This window comes from Mirounga angustirostris, unplaced genomic scaffold (assembly GCF_029215605.1).
Source record: "Mirounga angustirostris isolate CCGP_5_RB_7025 unplaced genomic scaffold, mMirAng1.0.hap1 SCAF_6, whole genome shotgun sequence".
In the NCBI taxonomy this organism is placed as follows: domain Eukaryota; kingdom Metazoa; phylum Chordata; class Mammalia; order Carnivora; family Phocidae; genus Mirounga; species Mirounga angustirostris.
The window spans coordinates 101,784,458-101,807,421 of NW_026991714.1; the positions used below are offsets into that span (position 1 = coordinate 101,784,458).

Below are 22,964 nucleotides of genomic sequence, written 5' to 3' on the forward strand. Positions count from 1 at the left end.
CGTATCTATATTCCCATGTTCACTGCAGCATTATTCACCATAGCCCAGACACGGAAGCAACCTAAATGCCTATCAGTCAACAAATAAATAAAATGTGGTATGTGTGTGCCACACACACACAATGGAATACTTTTTAGCATCAAAAAAGGAAGGAAATCTTGCCATTTATGACAACACAGAGGAACCTAGAGGGCATTATGCTAAGTGAAATAAGCCAGACACAGAAGAACAAATACTACATTATACCACTTACATTGTGACTATTAAAAAGTCAAACTCATAGAGGCAGAGAGTAGAATGGTGCTTTCCAGGGGCTAGGGGAGGGAGATATTCGTCAAAGAGTACAAATTTTCAGTTACACAAAGTAAGTCCTAGAGATCTACTGAACAGCACAGGGCCTATAGTTAACAAAACTGTATTGTATATTTAAAAATTTGCTGAGTGGGGCGGTGCCTGGGTTGCTCAGTGGGTTAAGCATCCACTCTTGATTTCGGCCCAGGTAGTGATCTCAGGATCCTTACATCCAGCCCTACATTAAGCTCCATGCTCAGTGCAGAGTTTGCTTGTCCCTCTCCCTCTACTCCTCCCTTCACACTCTCTTTTAAATAAATAAATAAAATCTTCTAAAAATTTGCTAAGAGGGTAGCCCTTATATTAAGTGTTTATCATTAAAACAACCTAAAATAGGGACGCCTGGGTGGCTCAGTCATTGAGCGTCTGCCTTCGGCTCAGGTCATGATCCCAGGGTCCTGGGATCGAGTCCCACATTGGGCTCCTTGCTCAGCAGGGAGCCTGCTTCTCCCTCTGCCTGCCTCTCTCCCTGCTTGTGCTCTGTCTCTGACAAATAAATAAATAAAATCTTTAAAAAAAAAAAAAACAACCTAAAATAGGGTTCCTGGGTGGCTCAGTCGGTTAAGCGTCTGCCTTCAGCTCAGGTCATGATCCCAGAGTCCTGGGATCGAGTCCCACATGGGGCTCCCAGCTCAGCGGGGAGCCTGCTTCTCCCTCTGACCCTCTCCCCTCTCATGCTGTTTCTCTCTCTGTCTCTCTAATAAATAAATAAAATCTTTAAAAAATTTTTTAAAAATAATAAAAGATAAATAAAAAAACAACCTAAAATAATAACAAGTGAGAAGGTGGGAGAAAACTTCTAAAAGTGATGGACAGGTTTATGGCATAGATTGCAATGATGATCACAGGTGTACACTTATTTCTAACTCCTTAATTTGTCTGCATTAGTTATGTACAGCTTTTTGTATTTTTTGTATAAAAATTTTTTTAAGTAACTCTGAAAGAAAACTAAAAAGGAAAGGAAATTGTATCACATGCTATAACATGGATGAACCTTGAGGACATTATGCCAAGTGAAATGAGCCAAAAAGACAAACACTCTCTGATCCCACTTATATGAGGGATATATCTATCTAACATAGTCTATTTCATGGAGACAGGAAATAGAATAATCATAAGCAGGGGCTGCAGGGAGGGGGAACAGAGGCATTTAATGGATAAAGAATTTTAGTTCTGCCAGATGAAAAAGTTCTAAAAAGATCTGTTTGACAACAGTGTGAATATACTTAACACTACTGAACTGTACACTTAAAAATGATTAGGGAGATAAATTTTGTTATTTTTTTAAACACAAAAAATGAACTGAAAGAATAAATGTGGGACCAAAAGAGTAAAAACTGGTATTCAAATAAAAACATGTACATAAAAAAATTCTACATGAAGACAAAAATTTGATGGGCTTACCAGGTTAATTCAACTATTAATAGCAAGAAAAAACTGAATGTTCAGGAGAAGCCCCTCTAGCTGATTAGAGATTGAAACTGAAACTCTATTCTATGAAGATTTTTCCTATTTTCTTCATCCAAGGTAATGACTTTATTCTTTCAAACTGCTACATGTTTAGTGACTAAACCATATCACATAATTTGTTATTTTATATTTCCAGAATCTACCTTGCTCTTTAACTATTAGAGAGTGAAATGACTCTGTTCTTTTTACAAATCAAAAACTGTCAAATATCAGCAATGTCATATGGCCAACATAAGATCATTAAGAGACAAGCTATACAGAAGAAAGAAGAATAAAAATTAGGAGTACAAATATAGAAAATAGAAACTAAAAAAAAAAAAAAAAAAGATCAATGAAACCAGAAGCTGGTTCTTTGAGAAGATCAACAAAATTGATAAACCTTTAGCAATACTTATTAAAAAGAGAGAGAGAGAACGCAAAGAAACACAATCAGAAATGAAAGAGGAGAAATAACAACTGACACCAGGGAAATACAAAGGATTATAAGGGATTATTATGAAAAATTATGTGCCAACAAATTGGATAAAACTAGAAGAAATGGATAAATTCCTAGAAACAAATAACCTCCTAAAACTGAATCAGGAAGAAATAGAAAATTTGAACAGACCAATTACCAGCAATGAAATTGAATCTGTAATCAAAAGACTTCCAAACAACAAAAGTCCAAGACTAGATGGCTTCACAGGTGAATTCTATCCAACATTTAAAGAAGAGTTAAAACCTATTCTTGGGGCGCCTGGGTGGCTGTTAGTTAAGTGTCTGCCTTTGGCTCAGGTCATGATCCCAGGGTCTTGGGATCGAGCCCAGCATCAGGCTCCCTGGTCCGCAGAGAGCCTCTCCCTCTGCCTGCCGCTCTGCCTATCTGTGCTCTCTATGTCTCTGTCAAATAAATAAATAAAATCTTAAAAAAAAAAACAAACCTATTCTCAAAATATTCCAAAAATATAAGAGGAAGGAAAGCTTCCAAATACATTTTATGAGGCCAGCATTACCCTGATACCAAAACCAGATAAAGACACTATAAAAATAGAGAACTACAGGCCATTATCTCAATGAACATAGACACAAAAATCCTCAACAAAATATTAACAAACAGAATCCAACAATACATCAAAACCTCATTCACCATAATCAAGTGGGATTTATTCCCGGCATGCAAGGATAGTTCAATATTTGCAAATCAAACAACATGATATCTCACATCAACAAGAGACAGGATAAAAACCATATGGCCATTTCAATAGATGCAGAAAAAGCATTTAACAAATTACAACATCAATTCATGATAAAAACCTTCAACAAAGTAGGCTTAAAGGGAACATAACTCTAAAGTCATATATAAAAAACCCACAGCTACCATCATACTCAGTAGTAAAATACTGAGAGCTTTTCCCCTAAGATTAGGAAAAGATTAGGAACAAGACAAGGATTCTACTCTCACCACTTTTATTCAATATAGTACTGGAAATCCTGGCTACCAGAAATCACACAAATAAAAGGAATCCAAAGTGGCAATAAAGAAGTAAAGTTATCATTATTTGCAGATGACAAAACACTACATATAGAAAAGTCTAAAGATGTCACCGAAAAATTCCTAGAGCTGATAAATGAATTCAGTAAAGTTGCAGGATATAAAATCAACATATAGAAATCTGTTGCATTTCTATACACTAATAATAAAGTAGCAGAAAAAGAAATTAAGAAAACAATCCCATTTACCATTGCACCAAACATAATAAAATAACTAGGAATAAACTTAACCAAGGAGGTGAAAGACCTGTACTCTGCAAAGTATAAAACAATGTGAAAGAAACTGAATATTAAACATATAAATGGAAAGATATTCCATGTTCATGGATGGGGAGAAAGAATATTGCTAAATATTGCTAAAACTTCCCAGGATAATCTACAGATTTAATGCTATCCCTATCAAAATACCAACAGTATTTTTCACAGAACTACAAGAAATAATTCCAAAATCTGTGTGTAATCACAAAACACCCCAAATAGCCAAAGCAATCTTGAAAAAGAAAAGAATTAGAGGTATCATAATCCCAGATTTCAAGATACACTACAGGGGCATCTGGGTGGCTCAGTCAGTTAAGCATCCAACTTTTTTTTTTTTTTTTTAACATCCAACTCTTGATCTCAGCTCAGGTCTTGATCTCAGGGTCATGAATTCAAGCCCCCTGTTGGGCTCCAAGGGGGGAAAAAAAGAGATACTGTACAGTTGTAGTAATCAAAACAGTATGGTTCTGACACAAAAACAGACACACGGATCAACAGAACAGAATAAAGAGTCCAGAAATAAACCCACAATTATATGGTCAATTAATTTACAACAAAGGAGGAAAGAAAATGCAATGGGAAAAAAGCAATCTTTTATCAATTGGTGCTGGGAAAACTAAATAGTTCCATGCAAAAAAACGAAACCAAAGCACTTAAGGTATACACAAAAATAAACTCCAAATGGATCAGACATCTAAATGTGAGATCTGGCACCGTAAAAATACTAGAAGAGAACACAGGTAATAATTTCTTTGACATCGGCTGTAGCAACATTTTTCTAGATATGTCTCCTGAGGCAAGGGAAATAAAAGCAAAAAAACCCCAGTAACTACTGGCACTATATCAAAATAAAAAGCTTTTTTGCACAGCAAAGAAAACCATCAGCAAAACAAAAAGACAACCTACAGAATGGGAGAAGATATTTGCAAATGTCTTATCAGATAAAGGGCTAGTATCCAAAATCTATAAAGAACTTATCAAACTCAACACCCAAAGAACAAATAATCCAGTCAAGAAATGGGCAGAAGACATGAACAGACATTTCTCCAAAGATGACATCCAGATAACCAAGAGTTACATGAAAAGATGCTCAACAACACTAATCATCAGGGAAATGCAAATCAAAACCACAAATGAGGTATCACCTCACACCTGTCAGAATAGCTAAAATCAAAACCACAAAAAACAGCTCATGTTGGTATGGATGTGGAGAAAAAAGAACCCTTGTGCACTGCTGGGAATGCAAACTGGTGCAGTCACTGTGGAAAACAGCATGGAGGTTGCTCAGAAAGTTAAAACTAGCTAATTACCATATGATCCAGTAAGTCCACTACTAGGTATTTACACAAAGAATATGAAAATACTAATTAAACGACAGATGCACCCCGATGTTTATTGCAGCATCATTTGCAATAGCCAAAATATGGAAGAAACCCAAATGCCCATCAATAGATGAATGGATAAGGAAGATGTGGTGTATAAACACACATACACACAAAGGAATATTCCTCAGCAATACAAAAGAATGAAATCTTGCTATTTGCAACAATATGGATCGACTTAGAGGGTATAAAGGTTATAATGCTAAATGAAATAAATCAGTCAGAGAAAGACAAATGCCATATGATTTCACTCATATGTGGAATTTAAGAAACAAAACAAATGAACAAAGGAAAAAAGAGACAAAACAAAAAAACAGACTCTTAAATATAGAGAACAAACTGGTAGTTGCCAGAGGGGAAGCAAGTGGGGGGCTGAGTAAAATAGGTAAAGGGGATTAAGAGTCCACTTATTGTGATGAGCACTGAGTAACACAGAGAATTGCTGAATCACTATATTGTACACATGAAACTAATATAACACTGTATATAAATTATACTGGAATAATTATTAATTAATTAAAACTAATTTTTTTAAAAAAGAGACTAGATACTATTCTTTTAATTATCCAGAATTCCCAACCCAGTGCCTTACACAGACAAAGTATGCAATGTGTCTATGGCTGACTAAGGAACAAAAATCAAAGTCCTCATCTATACTGACCAGAAAAGGGATTAGAAAAATATACACTGGGATTAAAATACTGCAATATGAGAAAATTCTTAACGCATTCCTTTCACATGACTATTCAAAGAAGATATAAACCAATAGTTATTTCCTTTACTTGCAAATAATATTTTATGCATATTAACAAATGCAAAGAAGTATGTGAATTGTAAGCAAGAAAAATACTGTTGTTTTTTTTTTAAAGGTTAAGTCCTAAAAATAAACACATTTTTAAAAAGAAGAAACTAACTCACTTCTGAAGGGGCACATGCACCCCAATGTTTATAGCAGCAATGTCCACAACAGCAAAACTATAGAAAGAGCCTAGATGTTCATCAACAGATGAATGGATAAAGAAGATGTGGTGTACACACACACACACACACACACACACACACACACACACACACACAGAGGAATATTATGCAGCCATCAAAAAAATGAAATCTTGCCATTTGCAAAGACGTGGATGAAACTAGAGGGTATTATGCTAAACGAAATAAGTCAATCAGAGAAAGACAATTATCATATGATCTCACTGATATGAGGAATTTGAGAAACAAGACAGAGGATCATAGGGGAAGGGAGGGAAAAATGAAACAAGATGAAACCAGAGAGGGAGACAAACCATCAGACTCTTAATCTCAGGAAACAAACTGAGGGTTGCTGGAGTGGAGGGGGGTGGGAGGGATGGGGTGGCTGGGTGATGGACACTGGGGAGGGTATGTGCTATGGTGAGCACTGTGAATTGTGTAAGACTGATGAATCACAGACCTGCACCCCTGAAATACATATTATATGTTAATAAAAAATAAAGAAATAAATAAAAAGAAACTAACTCATTGTAGATTTCCCCACCTGGTTCAAAAGCAATCTTTTGACCATAGCTCAAATTTCCTTTCAACCTTGACCCCAACTCATCAAGGTTGGATCATTTCCCTGTTTTATTTCCCTCTGAAGAGTTTGTGGAACCAAATGATAAGGGGCTGGTAAAATAGAGACCTAAGGTATTTATTCACAAAGAAAGGAGACAGCATTCATTCATTTCTTCATTCAAATGCTGTAGGAGCTCCACTAGTTGCTAAGGTAAGTATAAATAAGACTATCTCTGTCCTCAAGAGAGTCACAGTAAATAGGGAAAACAGATAAGTCAAATGATAAAGAACACATAAGGACAGAGAATAGGGTCAGGAAAAGCCTCCTAGAAAGGGCGACTCATAACCTGATTTCTCAAAAACCTAATGTTCTAGAAAAGAAAATCTACAGACATTCAATATCATCTGGTATAACAGAAACACTCTAACCACACGGTTTTATTCAGTTCAATTAATTAAACAGCATTCATAACTTCTTCTGAAAAACTTACAGGTTGATATCCCTGATAATCTGAATGCTGCTCATGTGTAGTAGGTAGGTTACACCCTATTACATCCTTGCAACTTTTACCACCTTAGGAGTTGCACACTTCCAAGAGTGGTAATGATATAAAAATACAGTGATTTAAACATTATCAAACTGATGACATATAATGCTGTACAGAAAGAAGACTTCTGTGTTCAACTACAATGGAGTAACTACACAAGACTTGCCTTCCCAGAGTAAGGAAAAATACAGAAAGTTTAACAAAATATATAACACATTTTCAGATACTGAACAATAGACAGCAACTCTCTGAAAAAATTAGGCCTATAACTGTCCTGAAGTTCTATTTGGAGACATTTTCCAGACATTTTCCAGATCAGGAGCAGGATCCCAAGCAATGTAGAGTGACCATCCTAAGTTGAGAAGACAGAGATCACAGTTTGGAGAGGCTGAGGTGGCAGGAATTGGTGGGGAAGAGGACCGGAGAGGAGGAAGTTACAAAAAGACAAAGTTCCGTGAACCTAATGGGATCTCCCTTAAGTTAATATTAAGTAGTACATTCTTATGATTAAAGTATCCAATGTTGGGCAAAGAACAATTACCAAAGAGCTATTGGCCAAATAATTTCCGGAACTCACAAGCAGGAAATGTTCAAGCTGTGAAAAATCATTGAACACTCAAGGCATTTAGCAAACACAACAGACGGGCCATGTCTTATTAGTAGGGCTAAATTAGCCCTAGAGCAAAGGATACTCTATCTAAAGCATGCTGACAAAACAAAAACAAAACACTTTAAAAACAAGCTCTGGATGATCAGATTCTTCAATAACTGCCTGCCAATACAAAAATCAATATACTTTTAAAGGAAAACAAAAAAATCCAGACCCTCAAAAATGTTAACATACACAATGAAAAATATCTAATGAAGTAATTATTAGATGTCAGCAAGGTGGCAGAATAGGATGTCACAGGCTTTGTCCACCACAGAAACACTGATTTAACAACAATGTACAGATCAAAATACCTTTATGAGATTCCCCAAATACAGTTAAGAAGTTGCAGTACACCAGGAAAGACACAATGCCAAAAACAGACACAATGAAATAGGTAAGAAGAACAATTTCATTTTACCCATGTCAGCCCCTCCCCCCCAGCAGGCACAGCTCAGCATCTCCTACAGGGAGGAATGAGAATGGAAGGGTGTTCAACATTCTAACTATTCAGAGGGCTGCTCCAGGGACTGGCTTCTGTTCACCTCACTTGGAGTGCTGACGGAAGGTGGCATAGTTTGCATTCCTGAGGGTGGATAAGAAAAAAGAAAAGTGGGAGGTGGTTTGTGGCATTGGCACAGCTTGGCACAATTAGGAAAAGATGCAAAACATGTCTTCTCCCTCAGGAGGGAGGGCAAGAAGTGGAAGGTGTGTCTGGTGTTCTAGTTTTTCAGAAGGCTGCCTGAAAGACTGGTATGTGCCTCACCTGACTTGAGGTGGGAATGGGAAGGTGGCATACTTTGCCTGCCCAGAAGCTGATGAGAAGAGACAGTAGGTGGCTTGCGCTAGAGAACTTGCAGTGCTGCAGATAAACACCAGAGGGAACAAGAGATGAAAAGCTCTTGAAACAGAAATCGGCAAGCTTCTGTAATTGAGAATGCCTACACAGACCCAGAGAAGCTGTAACCTCTCCCAAAAAAGCTTCAGAGGCACCAGAATCTGTAACTGGGCTGATTCTGAGGGTCTTCCTCTGTATGAAGCCAGTCTATAAAGACTGTGATATGTGGCTGATTCTCAAAAATGTGACTGTTAACATAAAGTTGCAAGATATATGAAGAAAGAGAAATGTGGCCCAAACAGAACAAAATAAGCTCCAGAAACGGATCCTAAAGAAATAGAAATATTTATTACTTGAAAAAAGAATTCAAAATACCCATCATAAAGATGCTCTATAAGCTCAAAAAAGCACTGCATTAAAAAAATTACTACCAATAGAGATTTTTTTAAAAAAAGCAAATTCTGGAGCTGATGAGTGCAATTACAGAGCTGAAAAATTCACTAGGGTGGCTCAAAAGCAGACTTGATGAAGCAGAATATAAACTCAAAGGTAAATTCAAAGATAGATCATTTGACATTATCCAGTCAGAGGAACAAAACACAAAAGAAAAAGCCTAAGGGACTTATGGAAAACCACTACATGCCTGAAGGAGAAGGAAGAGAAAGAAAGGGGTAAAAAGTTCATTTAAAGAAAATATGGCAAAAAACTTGAAAACTCAAATTTGGGGAAGTTAATGGACATCAAGACTGAAGAAGTTCAAGAGACTTCTGAGAGGAGGAACCCAAAGAAATCCACACTAAGACACATTATAATCAAATTGCCAAAAGTCAAAGACTAAGGGAGAATTTTTAAAGCAGCAGGAGAAAAGTGACTCATCATGTACAAGGGGAACCCATAAAACTATAAGACCTTGTAGGCCATAAAGAAATAGGATGAAATATGGAAAGTGCTGAAAGAAAAAATTGCCAACCAAACATACTATATTTGGTAAAACTGTTCTTTAGAAATGAAGGAGAAAGAAAGATGTTCCCAGATAAACAATGCTGAAGAAGTTCACACCACTAAACCTGCATTACCAAAAAAAAAAAAAAAGAAAGAAAGCTAAAGGGAGTCCTTCAAATTAAAATAAACTATACTGCAACATGAAAGCAGATAAAGTATAAAGCTCACTGGTGAAGGCAAATATATACACAAATACGGAATACAGTTGTCCTATAATGATGATGTGTCGATCTCTTTAAATTCTGTAACAGAAGATCAAAGATCAAATATTAAAAAAAACCATCTTGGGGCGCCTGGGTGGCTCAGTCGTTAAGCGTGTGCCTTCAGCTCAGGTCATGATCCCGGGGTCCTGGGATCGAGCCCCGCATCGGGCTCCCTGCTCGGCGGGAAGCCTGCTTCTCCCTCTCCCACTCCCCCTGCTTGTGTTCCCTCTCTCACTGTGTCTCTCTCTGTCAAATAAATAAAATCTTTAAAAAATAAAATAAAAAATAAAATTAAAAAAAATAAAAAAACCCCACCTTAACTAAAAAACATGTTAATGGATACACAATATAAAAGATGTAACTTGTGATATCAGTACCATAAAAAGTGAGAAAGGAAGGAATAAAAGTACAGAATATTTGTATGTGACTGAAGTTATCTTGTTTTGTACTTTTAAAAATAACACATTTTGGGGGCGCCTAGGTGGTTCAGTTGGTTTAGCGTCTGCCTTCAGTTCAGGTCATGATCCTGGGGTCCTGGTCCCCACATCAGGCTCCCTGCTCAGGGAGGAGTCTGTTCTCCCCTACCCTCTGCCTTTCCCCCTGCTCGTGCTACTCACTCTCTCAAATAATTAAAATCTTAAAAAAAAAAAAAAAACCACACATTTTTTTAGTTTATCCTTACTTTTTATACTGGCCATCAACTAGAAGAGTCCACAAATTAGTAAGGTCTTTTCCAGAAGATCTTTGCAAGCTTTGCAGACTCATTTCTATAATTATGATTATAATTAGTTTCTTTACCCTTACCTGAAAGTATATTTTACATAAAAGTGTATTTTCAAAGCAGTTTTTTGAGATATAACTGATGATAACATTTTATAAGTTTAAAGTGTACAATGTATTAATTTGATACACTTATGTGTATCAATCTGACTGCCACCATTGCAGTAGCTAAAACCTCTATTACATCACACAATTATCACATTTTTTGAGTGAGAACATTTAAAATCTATCTAGTCTCTTAGCAATTTTCAAGTATACAATACTGTATTATTAACTATAATCACAATGCTGTGCATTGGACCCGAGAACATATTTATATTCTGACTGCAGTTTGTACTCTGACCAACAACTCCCCAGTTCCCCAACCACCAGCCTCTGGTAATCACCATTTTAATGCCCGTTTCTATGAGTTCAAGTTTTTGAGATTTTACATATAAGGGATACCATACAGTTTATCTTTCTGTGTCTGATTTATCTCAGTAGCAGAATGCCCTCCAGGCCCATCAATGTAGATGCAAATGGCAGGACTTCCTTCTTTCCATAGCTGAATAATATTTATGAGTTGTGTGTGTATGTGTGTGCATACAGCACATCACCTTTATGCATTCATCTGTTGAAGGACACTTACGTCATCTCCATATCTTGGCTATTGTGAATAATGCTGAATTAAATATGGGAATGCAGATATCAACTTCAAGATCCTGTTCTCATTTCCTTGGGATATGTATCCAAGAAGTAGGAATGGTGGGTAATATTTCCTGAAAAACCTCAATGTTGTTTTCCATAGTGGTTGCATCAGTTTACATTCCCATCAATAGTGCACAAGGATTCCTAGTTCTCCACATCTATACCAATTGTTCGGCCTTATCATTTTGAGAATAACCATTCTAATAGCTATGAAGTGATATCTCTTTGTGGTTTTGATTTGCATTTCCCTGATGATTAGTGATGTTGAGCACCTTTTCACGCACCTGTTGGCCATCTCCATGTCTTCTTTGGAAAAATGTCTATTCAGGTCCTCTGTTTTTTAATCAGATCATCTGTTTTTTTACATTTAACTTAATGTACTCCCACTTCCTGATTTTGCTTTGGTTGCTTGTCCTTTTGTTACCCAAAAAATAGTTCCCAAACCAATGTCATTCATACAACTTCTGAGTTGTATGAATTATTTATATATTTTGGATATTAAGCTCTTAACTGACATATGGTATGCAAATATTTTCTCCCATTCCATAAGTTGCCCTTTTGTTTTGTTCACTGTTTCCTTTGCTGTGCACAAGCTTTTTAACTTAATGTAGTCCCACTTGCTGATTTTGCTTTTGTTGCTTGTCCTTTTGTTATCCAAAAAACAGTCCCAAGACCAATGTCAAGGAGCTTTTCCCCTAAGTTTTATTTTCTTTTTTTCCCCCACTAAGTTTTCTTCTAGGAGTTTGCAATTTGGGGTCTTATGTTAAAGTATTTAATCCATCTGAATTATTTTTTATAAATGGGGTAAGATAGAGGTTGAATTTCCTTCTTCTGCAGTGGTTACCCACTTTTCCCAATACTATTTATTGAAGAGACTATCATTTTCCCATTGAGAATTCTTGGCTCCCTGTCAAATATTAATTGACCACATATGCAGGAGTTTATTTCTGGGATCTCTAGTCTATTCTATTGGCCTATGTGTGTTTTTATGCCAGTATCACACTGTTTTCATTAATATAGCTCTGTCATACAGTTTGAAATCAGGACGTACGATTTGCTCCCTTCAGCTTTGCTCTTCTTTCTCAGGACTGCTTTAGCTATTCATGGTCTTTTGTGTTCTATACATATTTTAGGACTTTCCCCCCTATTTCTGTGAAAAATGCATTGGAATTCTGATAGGGATTACAATAAATGTGTAAACTGCTTTGAGTAGTATGGACATTTTAACAATATTAACTTTTCAATCCATTAACACAGAGTGTCTTCCCATTTATTTGTATCTTCTTCAATTTTGTTTATCAGTATGTTATGGTGCTCAGTGTATGTGTCTTTCACTTACTGGGTAAATTTATTAATAGGTATTTTATTCTTTTTGATGCAACTGTAAATGGAATTGTTTTATTTCTTTTCCAGATTGTTCACTGTTAGAGTATACAGAAATGCAATAAATTTTTGTATATTCAGTTTGTAACTTTACTGAATTTATTAGTTTTAATAGTTACTTTGGTGGAGTGTTTAGGGTTTCTATTTATAATATGTCATGTGCAAATAGAAAGTTTTACTTCTTCCTCTCTGATTTTGATGCCTTTTATTTCTTTTTCTTGCCTAAGTGCTCTGGTTAGGACTTCCAATACTATGTTGAATAAGAGTGGCAAGGGTGAGCATTCTTGTGTTTTTCCTCATCTTAGAGGGAAAGCTTTCAGTTTTCTACCACTGAGTATGATATTACATATGGGATTGTCATATATGGTTTTTATTATATTGGAGTATATTCCCTCTATACCCATAGGATATAGAGAAATTGGAACTCCTATGCACTGTTAGAGGGAAAGTAAAATGGTGCAGCTGCTACGGAAAAAAAGTATAAAGATTCCTCAAAAATTTAAAAAGAGGACTATTATGAGATCCAACAATACCACTTCTGGGCATGTAGCCCCAAAAAGTGAAAGCAGGAACTTGAACAAATACTTATACAGCAGCATTATTCACAATAGCCAAAAGGTAGTAGGAACTCAGATGTCCATCAACAGATGAACTGATAAACAAAACATGGTATCCACAGTGCTATGGCTTGAATGTGTCCCCCCAAAATTCATATGTTAAAAACCTAACACCCAAGGTGACGGTATCAGAAAGTGGTGCCTTTAGGAGGTGATTAGGTCATGAGGGCTCTATCCTCATGGGATTAGTGCGCTTATTTAAAAAAAAAAAAAGGCTAAGCTCCCCTGCACCCTTCTGCCATGAAGAGTTACAGTGGCAAGAAAGCCATTAGTAAGCTGATGCTTACCACACACTGAATCTGCCAACGCCGTGATTTTGGACTTCTAAGCCTCCAGAACTATAAGAAATGTTTGTTTGTAAGCTCCTCAGTTTGTGGTATTTCTGTTACAACAGTCCAGATGGACTACACGCATAGAATGGAATATTATTCAGCCTTTAAAAAAAAAGGAAATTCTGACATATGCTACAATATGGATGAAACTTGAGGACATTACACTAAATATGCAAAATATAAAAGGACAAATACTGTATGATTCCAGTTATATGAGGTACATATTGGCCTGTAATTTTCTTTTTCTGTAGGGTCTTTTGTTTTGCTATCAGGGAAGTGATGGCCTCATAGAATAAATTCGGAAGTGTTCCTTCCTCTTCAATTTTTGGAATAGTTTGAGAAGGACCGGTATTAACTCTTCTTTGAATGTTTTGTAGAATTCACCTGTGATGCCATCTGGTCCTAGACTTTGGTTTCTTGGGAGGTTTTATTATTATTATAATTAGTGATTCAATTTCATTACCAGTAATCGTTCTTTCAGATGTTCTATTTTTTCCTGATTCAGTCTTGGAATAATTTTTGTTTCTAAGAATTTATCTAGTATTTCCTCTAGGTTGTCCAAGTTGTTGGCATGTAATTTTTCATAGTAGTTTCTTGTAATATTTTGTATTTCCATGGTGTCAGCAGTAACTTCTTTCATTCCTGATGTTAAGTCCTCTCTTTTTCTTAATGAGTCTGCCTAAAGGTTTATCAATTTCATTTTTCTTTTTGAAGAACAACCTCTTATTTTCATTAATCTTTTCTATTGTTTTTTAGTCTCTAGTTTGTTTATTTCTGCTCTGATTTTCATTATTTCCTTCCTCTACCATTTTTGGACTTTGTTCTCCTTTTCTAGTTCTTTTATGTATAACGTTAGATTTGTTTGACATTTTTCTTGTTCCTTGGTATAGGCCTGTATCACTATAAACCTCTCAAAACTGCTTTTGCTGCATCCCAAAGATTTTGGAATGCTGTCTTTCCATTTTCATTTATCTTGAGGTATTTTTAAATTTCCTCTTTGATTTCTTCATTGATGCATTTGTTGTTTAGTAGCATGCTGTAGGCTCCATGCGTTTGTGTTTTTTCCATTTTTATTTTCTTGTAATTGATTTCTAGTTTCATATTGTTGTGATTGGAAAAGATGCTTAATGTGATTTCAATGTTAAATTATTGAGACTTGCTTTGTGTCCTAACATGTGATCTATTCTGGAGAATGTTCCATGTGCACTTGGAAAGAATGTACATTCTGCTGTTTTGGGATGGAATGTTCTGTATATACCTATTTAGTCCATCTGGTCTAATGTGTTGTTCAAAACCACTGTTACGGGCGCCTGGGTGGCTCAGTTGGTTAAGCGACTGCCTTCGGCTCAGGTCATGATCCCAGGGTCCTGGGATCGAGTCCCGCATCGGGCTCCTTGATCTGTGGGGAGCCTGCTTCTCCCTCTCCCACTCCCCCCGCTTGTGTTCCCTCTCTCGCTGTGTCTCTCTCTGTCAAATAAATAAATAAAATCTTTAAAAAAAAAAAAAACAAACCACTCTTCCCTTACTGATTTTATCTAGAGAGTCTCTGCAGTGATGTATGTGTGGTGTTAAAGTCCTGTGTTGGATACACAGGTATTTGCAACCTTTATAACCTCTTGTTGGATTGATCCGGTTATCATTATCTAATGTCCTTCCTTGTCTTTTATTACAATCTTTGTTTTAAAGTCTATTTTGTCTAAGTATTGCTACCCTAGCTTTTCTTTTTCCACTTTCATTTGCACAGAACACCTTTTTCCAACCTTTACTTTCAATTTGTATGTGTCTTTAGATCTGAAGTGAGACTCCTCTAGGCAGCATATAGATGAATCCATTCAATCCCCCCATGTCTTTGTTTTTAAAGATTTTATTTATTTGACAGAGAGAGACACAGTGAGAGAGGGAACACAAGCAGGGGGAGTGGGAGAGGGAGAAGCAGGCTTCCTGCTGAGCAGGGAGCCCGATGCGGGGCTCGATCCCAGGACCCTGGGATCATGACCTGAGCCGAAGGCAGACGCTTAACGACTGAGCCACCCAGGCGCCCCCTCCATGTCTTTTGATTGGAGCATTTAACCCATTTACATGTAAAGTAATTATTGATAGGTACACACTTACTGCGATTCTGTTTTCTGGGTGCTTTTGTGGTTCTTCTCTTGCTCTCTTCCCTTGTGATTTGATGACTTTCTTTAGTGTGATGCTTGGATTCTTTTTATTTTTTGTGTATCTATCATAGGCTTTTGGGTTGTGGTTACATTATTATGAGGTTCATATATATAGCAGTCTATTTTAAGTTGCTGGTTGTTTAAGGTCCAATACATTCTAAAAGCCTTCCCAACAACAGGCAGCCTATGTAGGCTGCAGGCACCCTTTTATTGTGACTGGGCTGCAACTGCTGTGGTTGCACTGGTGGATGAGGCTGACCCCAGCCTAGCAGGCTTAGAGGCCAGGCTGTAGCTGCTGTGGGTGTCTAGCAGGTGGGGCCAGCACCTGGTGTGGCTATCTGCAAGGCCTGGCTGCAACTGTTACGGGTGTGCTCATGGGCAGGGCTGACCCCCCAACTCTCCCAAGGAGTCGCTTTGGAGGGACACCGGTCCTCACTGAGACTGCCTATCAGGTGAGGCAAAGGAGGAGCTGCCTTGGAGGAGTACCTGCCATGACAGGTCGGTCCACAGGGAAGCGCCAGGGCAGGGTAAGCAGTGCCAGCAATGTAAATGGAGAGTGTCAGAACCGGCACCTTCACTGGGCCAGCTAGGCTGAAGGAAGGCAAAAGACATGGTGGCTGCTAGCAGTTCCATTCCTGGAAAAAGTTCCTACAGAACCCTGCCCTTCTGACACAAGCCCTACAATTAGTAAATAAACCCTCATATATGGCCTAGGTGCTTTTGAAACTGCTTCTAATATGCTGGATCTCAGAGTGAATGAGACTGTCGATGGGCCTTTTAAGAACAGTTTTGGTTTCCTATGGTCTTTCACCTCTCCTAGAGTTAAGCCCTGCTGATTTTCAAAGCCAGACAAAATGGAGGCTTGTCTTTCCGGTGCAGGGGTGGTGCAGGGAGTGCCCAATGCAGGGCTTGAATCCCTTGCTCCTCAGGAAGGACCTCCACACCTGTTATGCCTTCTGTTTGTGAGTCACTGGCAAGTCCTTTTCAAATTGTTTGAAAAGTTTGTTTCTGTTTGTTGCTGTTTTTTTTCTGGGTCTCAGGGCAAGCGAGACTGCACGTGAGCCCTCTGAGAAGGGTATCTCAGTTTCCTATAGAATTTTCTGGATGTCAAACCCATTGGTTTTGCAAGACAGATACTCTCAGGCTTGTCTCTTCAGTGCAGATTCCAGGTGCCAGGGTGCCCAATGTGGGGCACCAACTCCTCCCTCCTCTGGGAGAAGCACTGCCTGGTGAAATTCCCTCTCTATTGAAATGTTGCCACTCAGGGGGTGGGGTTTTTTGTAGGACTGTGTCTCTCTCTGCTTCTCCTACCCATCTTGATGTGGTCTTTATATTCTCTGTTGTGGAGAGCAGTTCCTATAGTTTTCAGATCTTTTGCAGAGGGAAATTATCCATATGTAGCCACAGATTTGGTATGTTTAAGGAAGTGCGTAAGTTCAGGATTTTCCTATGCTGCCATCTTTTCAGATCCTCCAATTAACGATATTTTCTAAAATATTTTCTAAATGGTACTTGTATTTTTTTTTTTTTTTAATTTTAAGTAATCTCTACACCCAATGTGGGGCTAGAACTCACAACCCTGAGATCAAGAGTCACATGCTTGGCGCACCTGGGTGGCTCAGTTGGTTACAGGTACTAGAATAGTCAAATTCATAAAGTGAGAAAGCAGAATATCCATGGATAGGGGGAGAAGTGACTGAGGGGTTACTGTTTAATGGGTCCAGAGTTTCAGTTTGAGATGATGAAAAAATTCTAGAGATGAATGTGGTGATGGTCACACAACACTGTGAATGTAGTTAATGTTAATAACTTAAAAAATGGTTAAAATGGTAAATCTGATACTACATATACCTTACCACAATAAAAAAAAAAAAGAATACTAGAATATAATGAGGATACCATGCTGAAAAAAGCCAAAACAAAACAAAATCAAAACTGAAGACAATAGAATGACAGCCTTAAAGTGCCAGAAAGAAAACAGTCAACCTAGAATTCTATATCCAGTGAAAATATCCTTCAAAAGTGAAGGCAAAATAAAGACATTTCCAGACAAAAGCTGATAGAATCTATCTCCAGCAGATAAGAACCCCGAGTGAAGGAATTACTTAAGGCTGTAGAAGAATGATATTAGATAGATTATATAGCCAGTTTAAACCCACATACTCAGACTTCAAACCTTCAATCCTTACCACTATATCTCAGTATCTTTCTTGAGACTGAGGAAGTAAAAAAAAAAAGTAAAATGACAAATGGTCCTTCTCTAACAGTATTGTAATATGGTTTCTGAGGATCATAATTTATGTTAATGGATTTAAGTAGTATATCTGGTCTATACACATACCTAATTATATATCCCAGAACATACTCACTTTGAAGGCAAACATTCCAAATTGTATTCTTTGTTATTTACCTATATGATTCAAAACTACATTATTGTATTATATTATTTTTTGTTCAGGTACAGGGGTTGGGGATGGAAAAAAAATTTTTTTTCTTTACTTCTATATTAGTTTTTGGATCATATTCTTTGTAATTTAAATTTATGAATTTTAAAGTTTTAAAATTTAAAGTTCATAAATTTAAAAATTTTTAAGTTTAATAGTATATCCTGCCCCCTTTCAAAAAGAGCTTTAAATCTCGCTTCTTAGGAAAACATTTTATTTCTGCTCATTTCAAGATTTTTTAAAAGAGGATGGAAAAAAGATATAAAATTAAATGGCAAACTCTATGCCTGCATTCTCTGACAAGATAATTCACAACCATTTTAGAGAGTTTTTGCTATTGATCTTGAGTTTTATTTTTTATTTCAAAACTTGAGAATAGTTATAGTTATCTCATTATAACTTCTTAAACAGCACAGCAAAGGCACAAACCTAACAATCTTTGAGCACTAAAATCTTGGCACTTGGTATATTTATGATTTTGAAACATTCATGAAATTAGAATCTGTGATAAAAGCATATACATTAGAAGAAGCCTCATATTGGGAACATACTGTCAATATGTAGATTTTCTGCTTTTGGATGTTTTGGGGTTTAAAAGTTACAACAAACATAGGAATGTTTCCTTTATATAACACTCCTAATTATCTTCTTATTCTTTTCCTGGGAGTAATATTACATAAAAACTTCATAAATTAATAAAAGTAAAATAACCTAAACTTGTTCATCAGCATTTACTGAGTAGTATAAACAAAGTGACTCAGAGAAAGAGTTTACTACTCTTCTTAAACATTCAAATCATCAAACAACTTCTCAATTTCTTCAGGTACCGCTGTTGTCATCTTTGATTTCAGACTAAGCCAAAGACAATGCTAAATGCACCTGCATGGGGTCCTCTAATTCTGTTGTAGGAAAGCATCCCTGAAGAAATTACTAAGCATTTACTATTTATCACAGTGAAAGGACAAAGGGTGCATTTCCTATTCCTCCTTTCCTTCTTTTGCCTATCTTCCTCCTTCTGTCTGTGTCCCACAGTCTATATCTTTCTGTCTCTCTTCCTGTCCATTTTACCTGGAAATTTTTCTAAACTCACGCACTCCTTTCTAAGATTCCAGTACCCCCATCATCATCTCAAACTAGTATTAGTGTCAGTAGCTTCTTCCCATTCCAGTTTATTCTTCTGTTGTCGCTGTATTAATCTCTCCTCAAACTTGTCTGTGATCAGTCTCTTGCTTCAAAACCTCTTAACTCATCATTGCCTAGAGATTAAAATTGCAACTTCTTGGCATGGCATATAGGATCTTTTATATCACAACTCCAACTTTTCTTGGAAACCCAGTCTTTTCTGCTAGTACTCTATCTCCTTTCTTCACTTCTCATCTTCATATTATATCCAATAATAATAGTTAACATTTATTGATAGCTTACTATGTGCCAAGTACTTTTTCCATAAATGATTTTTATTTACAAAGTTAAGTGCCAGGCACTTTTTTAAGCATTTAACATATAAACTTGGGACACCTGGCTGGCTCAGTTGGTAGAATGTGCAATTCTTGATCTGAGAATCGTGAAATGAAGAGCCCACTTTAAAATTAAATAAAGCAAAATGCTTTTTTTAAAAAACCCCTGGGGCGCCTGGGTGGCTCAGATGGTTAAGCATCTGCCATCAGCTCAGGTCGTGATCCCAGGGTCCTGGGATCGAGCCCCGCATCAGGCTCCCTGCTTGGGGGGGAGCCTGCTTCTCCCTCTCCTTCTACTGCTCCCCCTGCTTGTGCTTTCTCGTGCTGTCAAAAAATAAATAAAATCTTTTAAAAATAAAAATAAATAAATAAAAATTGAAAACCCAATAACTCATTTAATCTTCGTAACTACCCTCTGAGATAGGTGTTATCATTATCCCCATTTTACTGTTTATTGACAGAAAGTAGATCAGTGGTTGCTTAGGGTTGGCAGGGATGGATAAAGCAGGATATAACTGCTAAATGGCACGGAGTTTCTTTATGGAGTGATGGAAATTTTGGGAAACAGATAGTGGCGATGGCTGCACAACTTTGTAAATATACTGAAAACCAGTGAATTGTACATGCTAAATTGGTAAATTATTAAATTTATTCACTTACTATTATATATTATTTATTTATTTAAATAGCTCAGCAGAGGAGACAGACAGACCTTGAAGCAGAATATTTCCTATTTGTTGCTTTGACACAATAGCTGAATTCTTTGAAACATCTTATCTCATAGGCACATATTATCAATGCCAAATGATTTGGGCAAGAAATTTTGGTACAAAGTTATGCCAGAAATCAATGTAATCCTTTGAGATAACAGAGACTACTGGAAAAATGAAAGCACGTGCAGCAAGAGGATCCTCAGCTAACACTCGCCTCTTCCACAGGAGACCGGTACTTGCAGTTACTGCAGATGCTCCCAGGAAAGCCACCATCATTAGCCGTCGCCTCATCTGGGTGGGCTGTGATCCTCCATGGTAACATCGAGAGCCCACAGCCAGTTCTGCCAGTGCAGACAGGGAGTTAAGACGAAACATTCTGTGGATAAAAAGTAAAAACGTTACTCCTAACTAGCTGTAGCAACAACGATGATGAAATGATGATGATGACAGTATCAACGTCGCCAACAAACATTACGGACTTACTCAGTGGCAGACACTAAACACTTTGCAATACCATATAGTATCCAACTTAATCCTCAGAACAACTGTACGAAAAAAATACTACTTATAAACCTGATATATCAAAGTACAATTAGAAGACGAAAAACACATGATAACTTGAACAGGAAAAGTTTAAGTAAAGCATTATTAATTATAACAGGGGTAAAATACTAAGGGTTAAAGAGATAACAGATGTAGGGAGCAGCTACTATTTCAAAGGCTGATGCAGAACAATAGGAGAGGAATAAATATGTAACGGGGCCACTCTCAACAGGGCTGAGCTACAGGCCCGTGGTGAGGACACGGCCATGGATATCTGAGAAATTTACTAAAGTGCCAGGCCAGTCATCTAGTAGAATTCAACATTCCAGTGGAACTCAGGAAAGTATCCATGGGGAGATGTCAGAGTATGGAACTCCCTGGGAAACTGCACTTGGGAGTACTACTGCTAAAACTACCTACGGGTTGAGAGTCCCAGGGTGTCCCACACACTGCTGGCCACTGTGTGCTACAGTGCATACAAGAATCAGGAAGACAAACTTCTTCCTTCTTTAGTCTCCCTCTAGCCCTTCTACTGACAAACCTTAACAAAAGGTGGCAAGAGAGAAATTTCCAGTATCACAAAAAGGACATTGAAGGAGGAATTTAGAATTGCAAAGCAACAGATTTATAAGTGGCACAAACCATTTTGAAGATGTGGGAACTGAGACACAGTGACTTGCTCTAGAGTATGCAGCTAGAAGTAGATCCAGAATCTAAAATAAATGGACTAACATGAGAACCCAGGTTCTGGACAGGTTCTAGGACACTTTGCTGCCCCCCCTACCTTGTGATGATACTGTTTTTGTTAAAGTAATTTAAGTTTTAATTAAATCTTTTTCATTCCCAGGTCCTTGGAAGGGCTCCTACCCACTAAATTCTTTAGTTTCATACTTATAACTTCACCTGTTCCTCTCATTGTTGAACTCAGAAATATCTGTATTAGCTCATACTATCGTTCAAAAAACATTCACTCTCCCATCCCCCATCCCATAGGCAAATACAATTTTCCACACTCTTTATTTTGGATATGTATCTTGCCATTGACCTTGCTTTGACCAACAGAATGTGGGCCAGTTCCATAAAGCACTTTTAAGAAGTATTGCTATTAGCCTTCTTGTGCTCCTACACTCTATGAAGAGAAGATCATGTCCAGGATAGACATGATCCTTCAACCTGGGTTCAATAACGAACATATCTCAGGCTGGAGCCAGGCACTGTGAAGATCAGCTGAGCCAGCTGAGCACAACCAACCTACAGAATGCTAGTGAGAAATAAATGTTTATGATTATAAGCCACTAAAATCGGGGGTTGTTTACTGCCACAGCAAAAGCTAACTAATTCAGCATATAAGAGAATTACTGGGAAGTTCTCATTCAACAAAAATGTTTTGTTTTGTTTTTAAATATTTTATTTATTTATTTGACAAAGAAAGAGACAGCTAGAGAGGGAACACAAGCGAGGGGAGTGGGAGAGGGAGAAGCAGGCTTCCCACTGAGCAGGGAGCCTGATGCAGGGCTCGATCATGACCTGAGCCGAAGGCAGACGCTTAACGACTGAGCCACCCAGGCGCCCCTCAACAAAAATGTTCTAAGTTCATACTATTCAGCCCTATGTAAGACCTAAAAAGTCAAAAAGAATTTTACATTCTAATTAGCCAAGATATACATGAAACATTTTCAAATGATACGTTTCTAAGCTGGTATCCTGAAGAAGTATAAAAATATTAGGGTATAGATATTAGAGAATTAAAAAAACGTTTAAACACCAGGGTAAGACTAGGTCAGCAAAGGCTTTTGTTTAGTTCTGAGACTCAGAATGGTATAAAATTTTGATCAACTCAAAGAAATTTCATGGATACCCCAAATGACAGGATCAGTTCTGGCACCTCTATAAAGAGAATTGATAGAAAATGATTTTTTCCTCTAGTCAGTATCTTGAGGCCAGAGTATAGTCTTCATTCTTTTATTCCAGCAGGCAGACTGAAAGAGAAAGGGGCATTTCCTCCTGGTTATACGACTTTTTATAGTGGCAATTCATTCAAATCACATAAAGTATTCATTTTCCTCCCCTTTGATTGTC

General features: G+C 37.3%; 1 protein-coding gene across 4 annotated transcripts in view; it reads right to left on the reverse strand.

Annotated features, from left to right (window-relative positions):
- The window catches only part of MICU1 (mitochondrial calcium uptake 1), a 230,262-nt gene that overhangs the window by 161,065 nt on the left and 46,233 nt on the right, over positions 1–22,964 (reverse strand). For all 4 annotated transcript variants that reach the window (XM_064594798.1, XM_064594795.1, XM_064594796.1 and 1 more), the window contains one exon: positions 20,557–20,718. In XM_064594798.1, the coding sequence (XP_064450868.1) occupies positions 20,557–20,717 (161 nt within the window). In that variant the 5' untranslated portion in view covers position 20,718. The remainder of the gene's footprint in view (positions 1–20,556; positions 20,719–22,964) is intronic.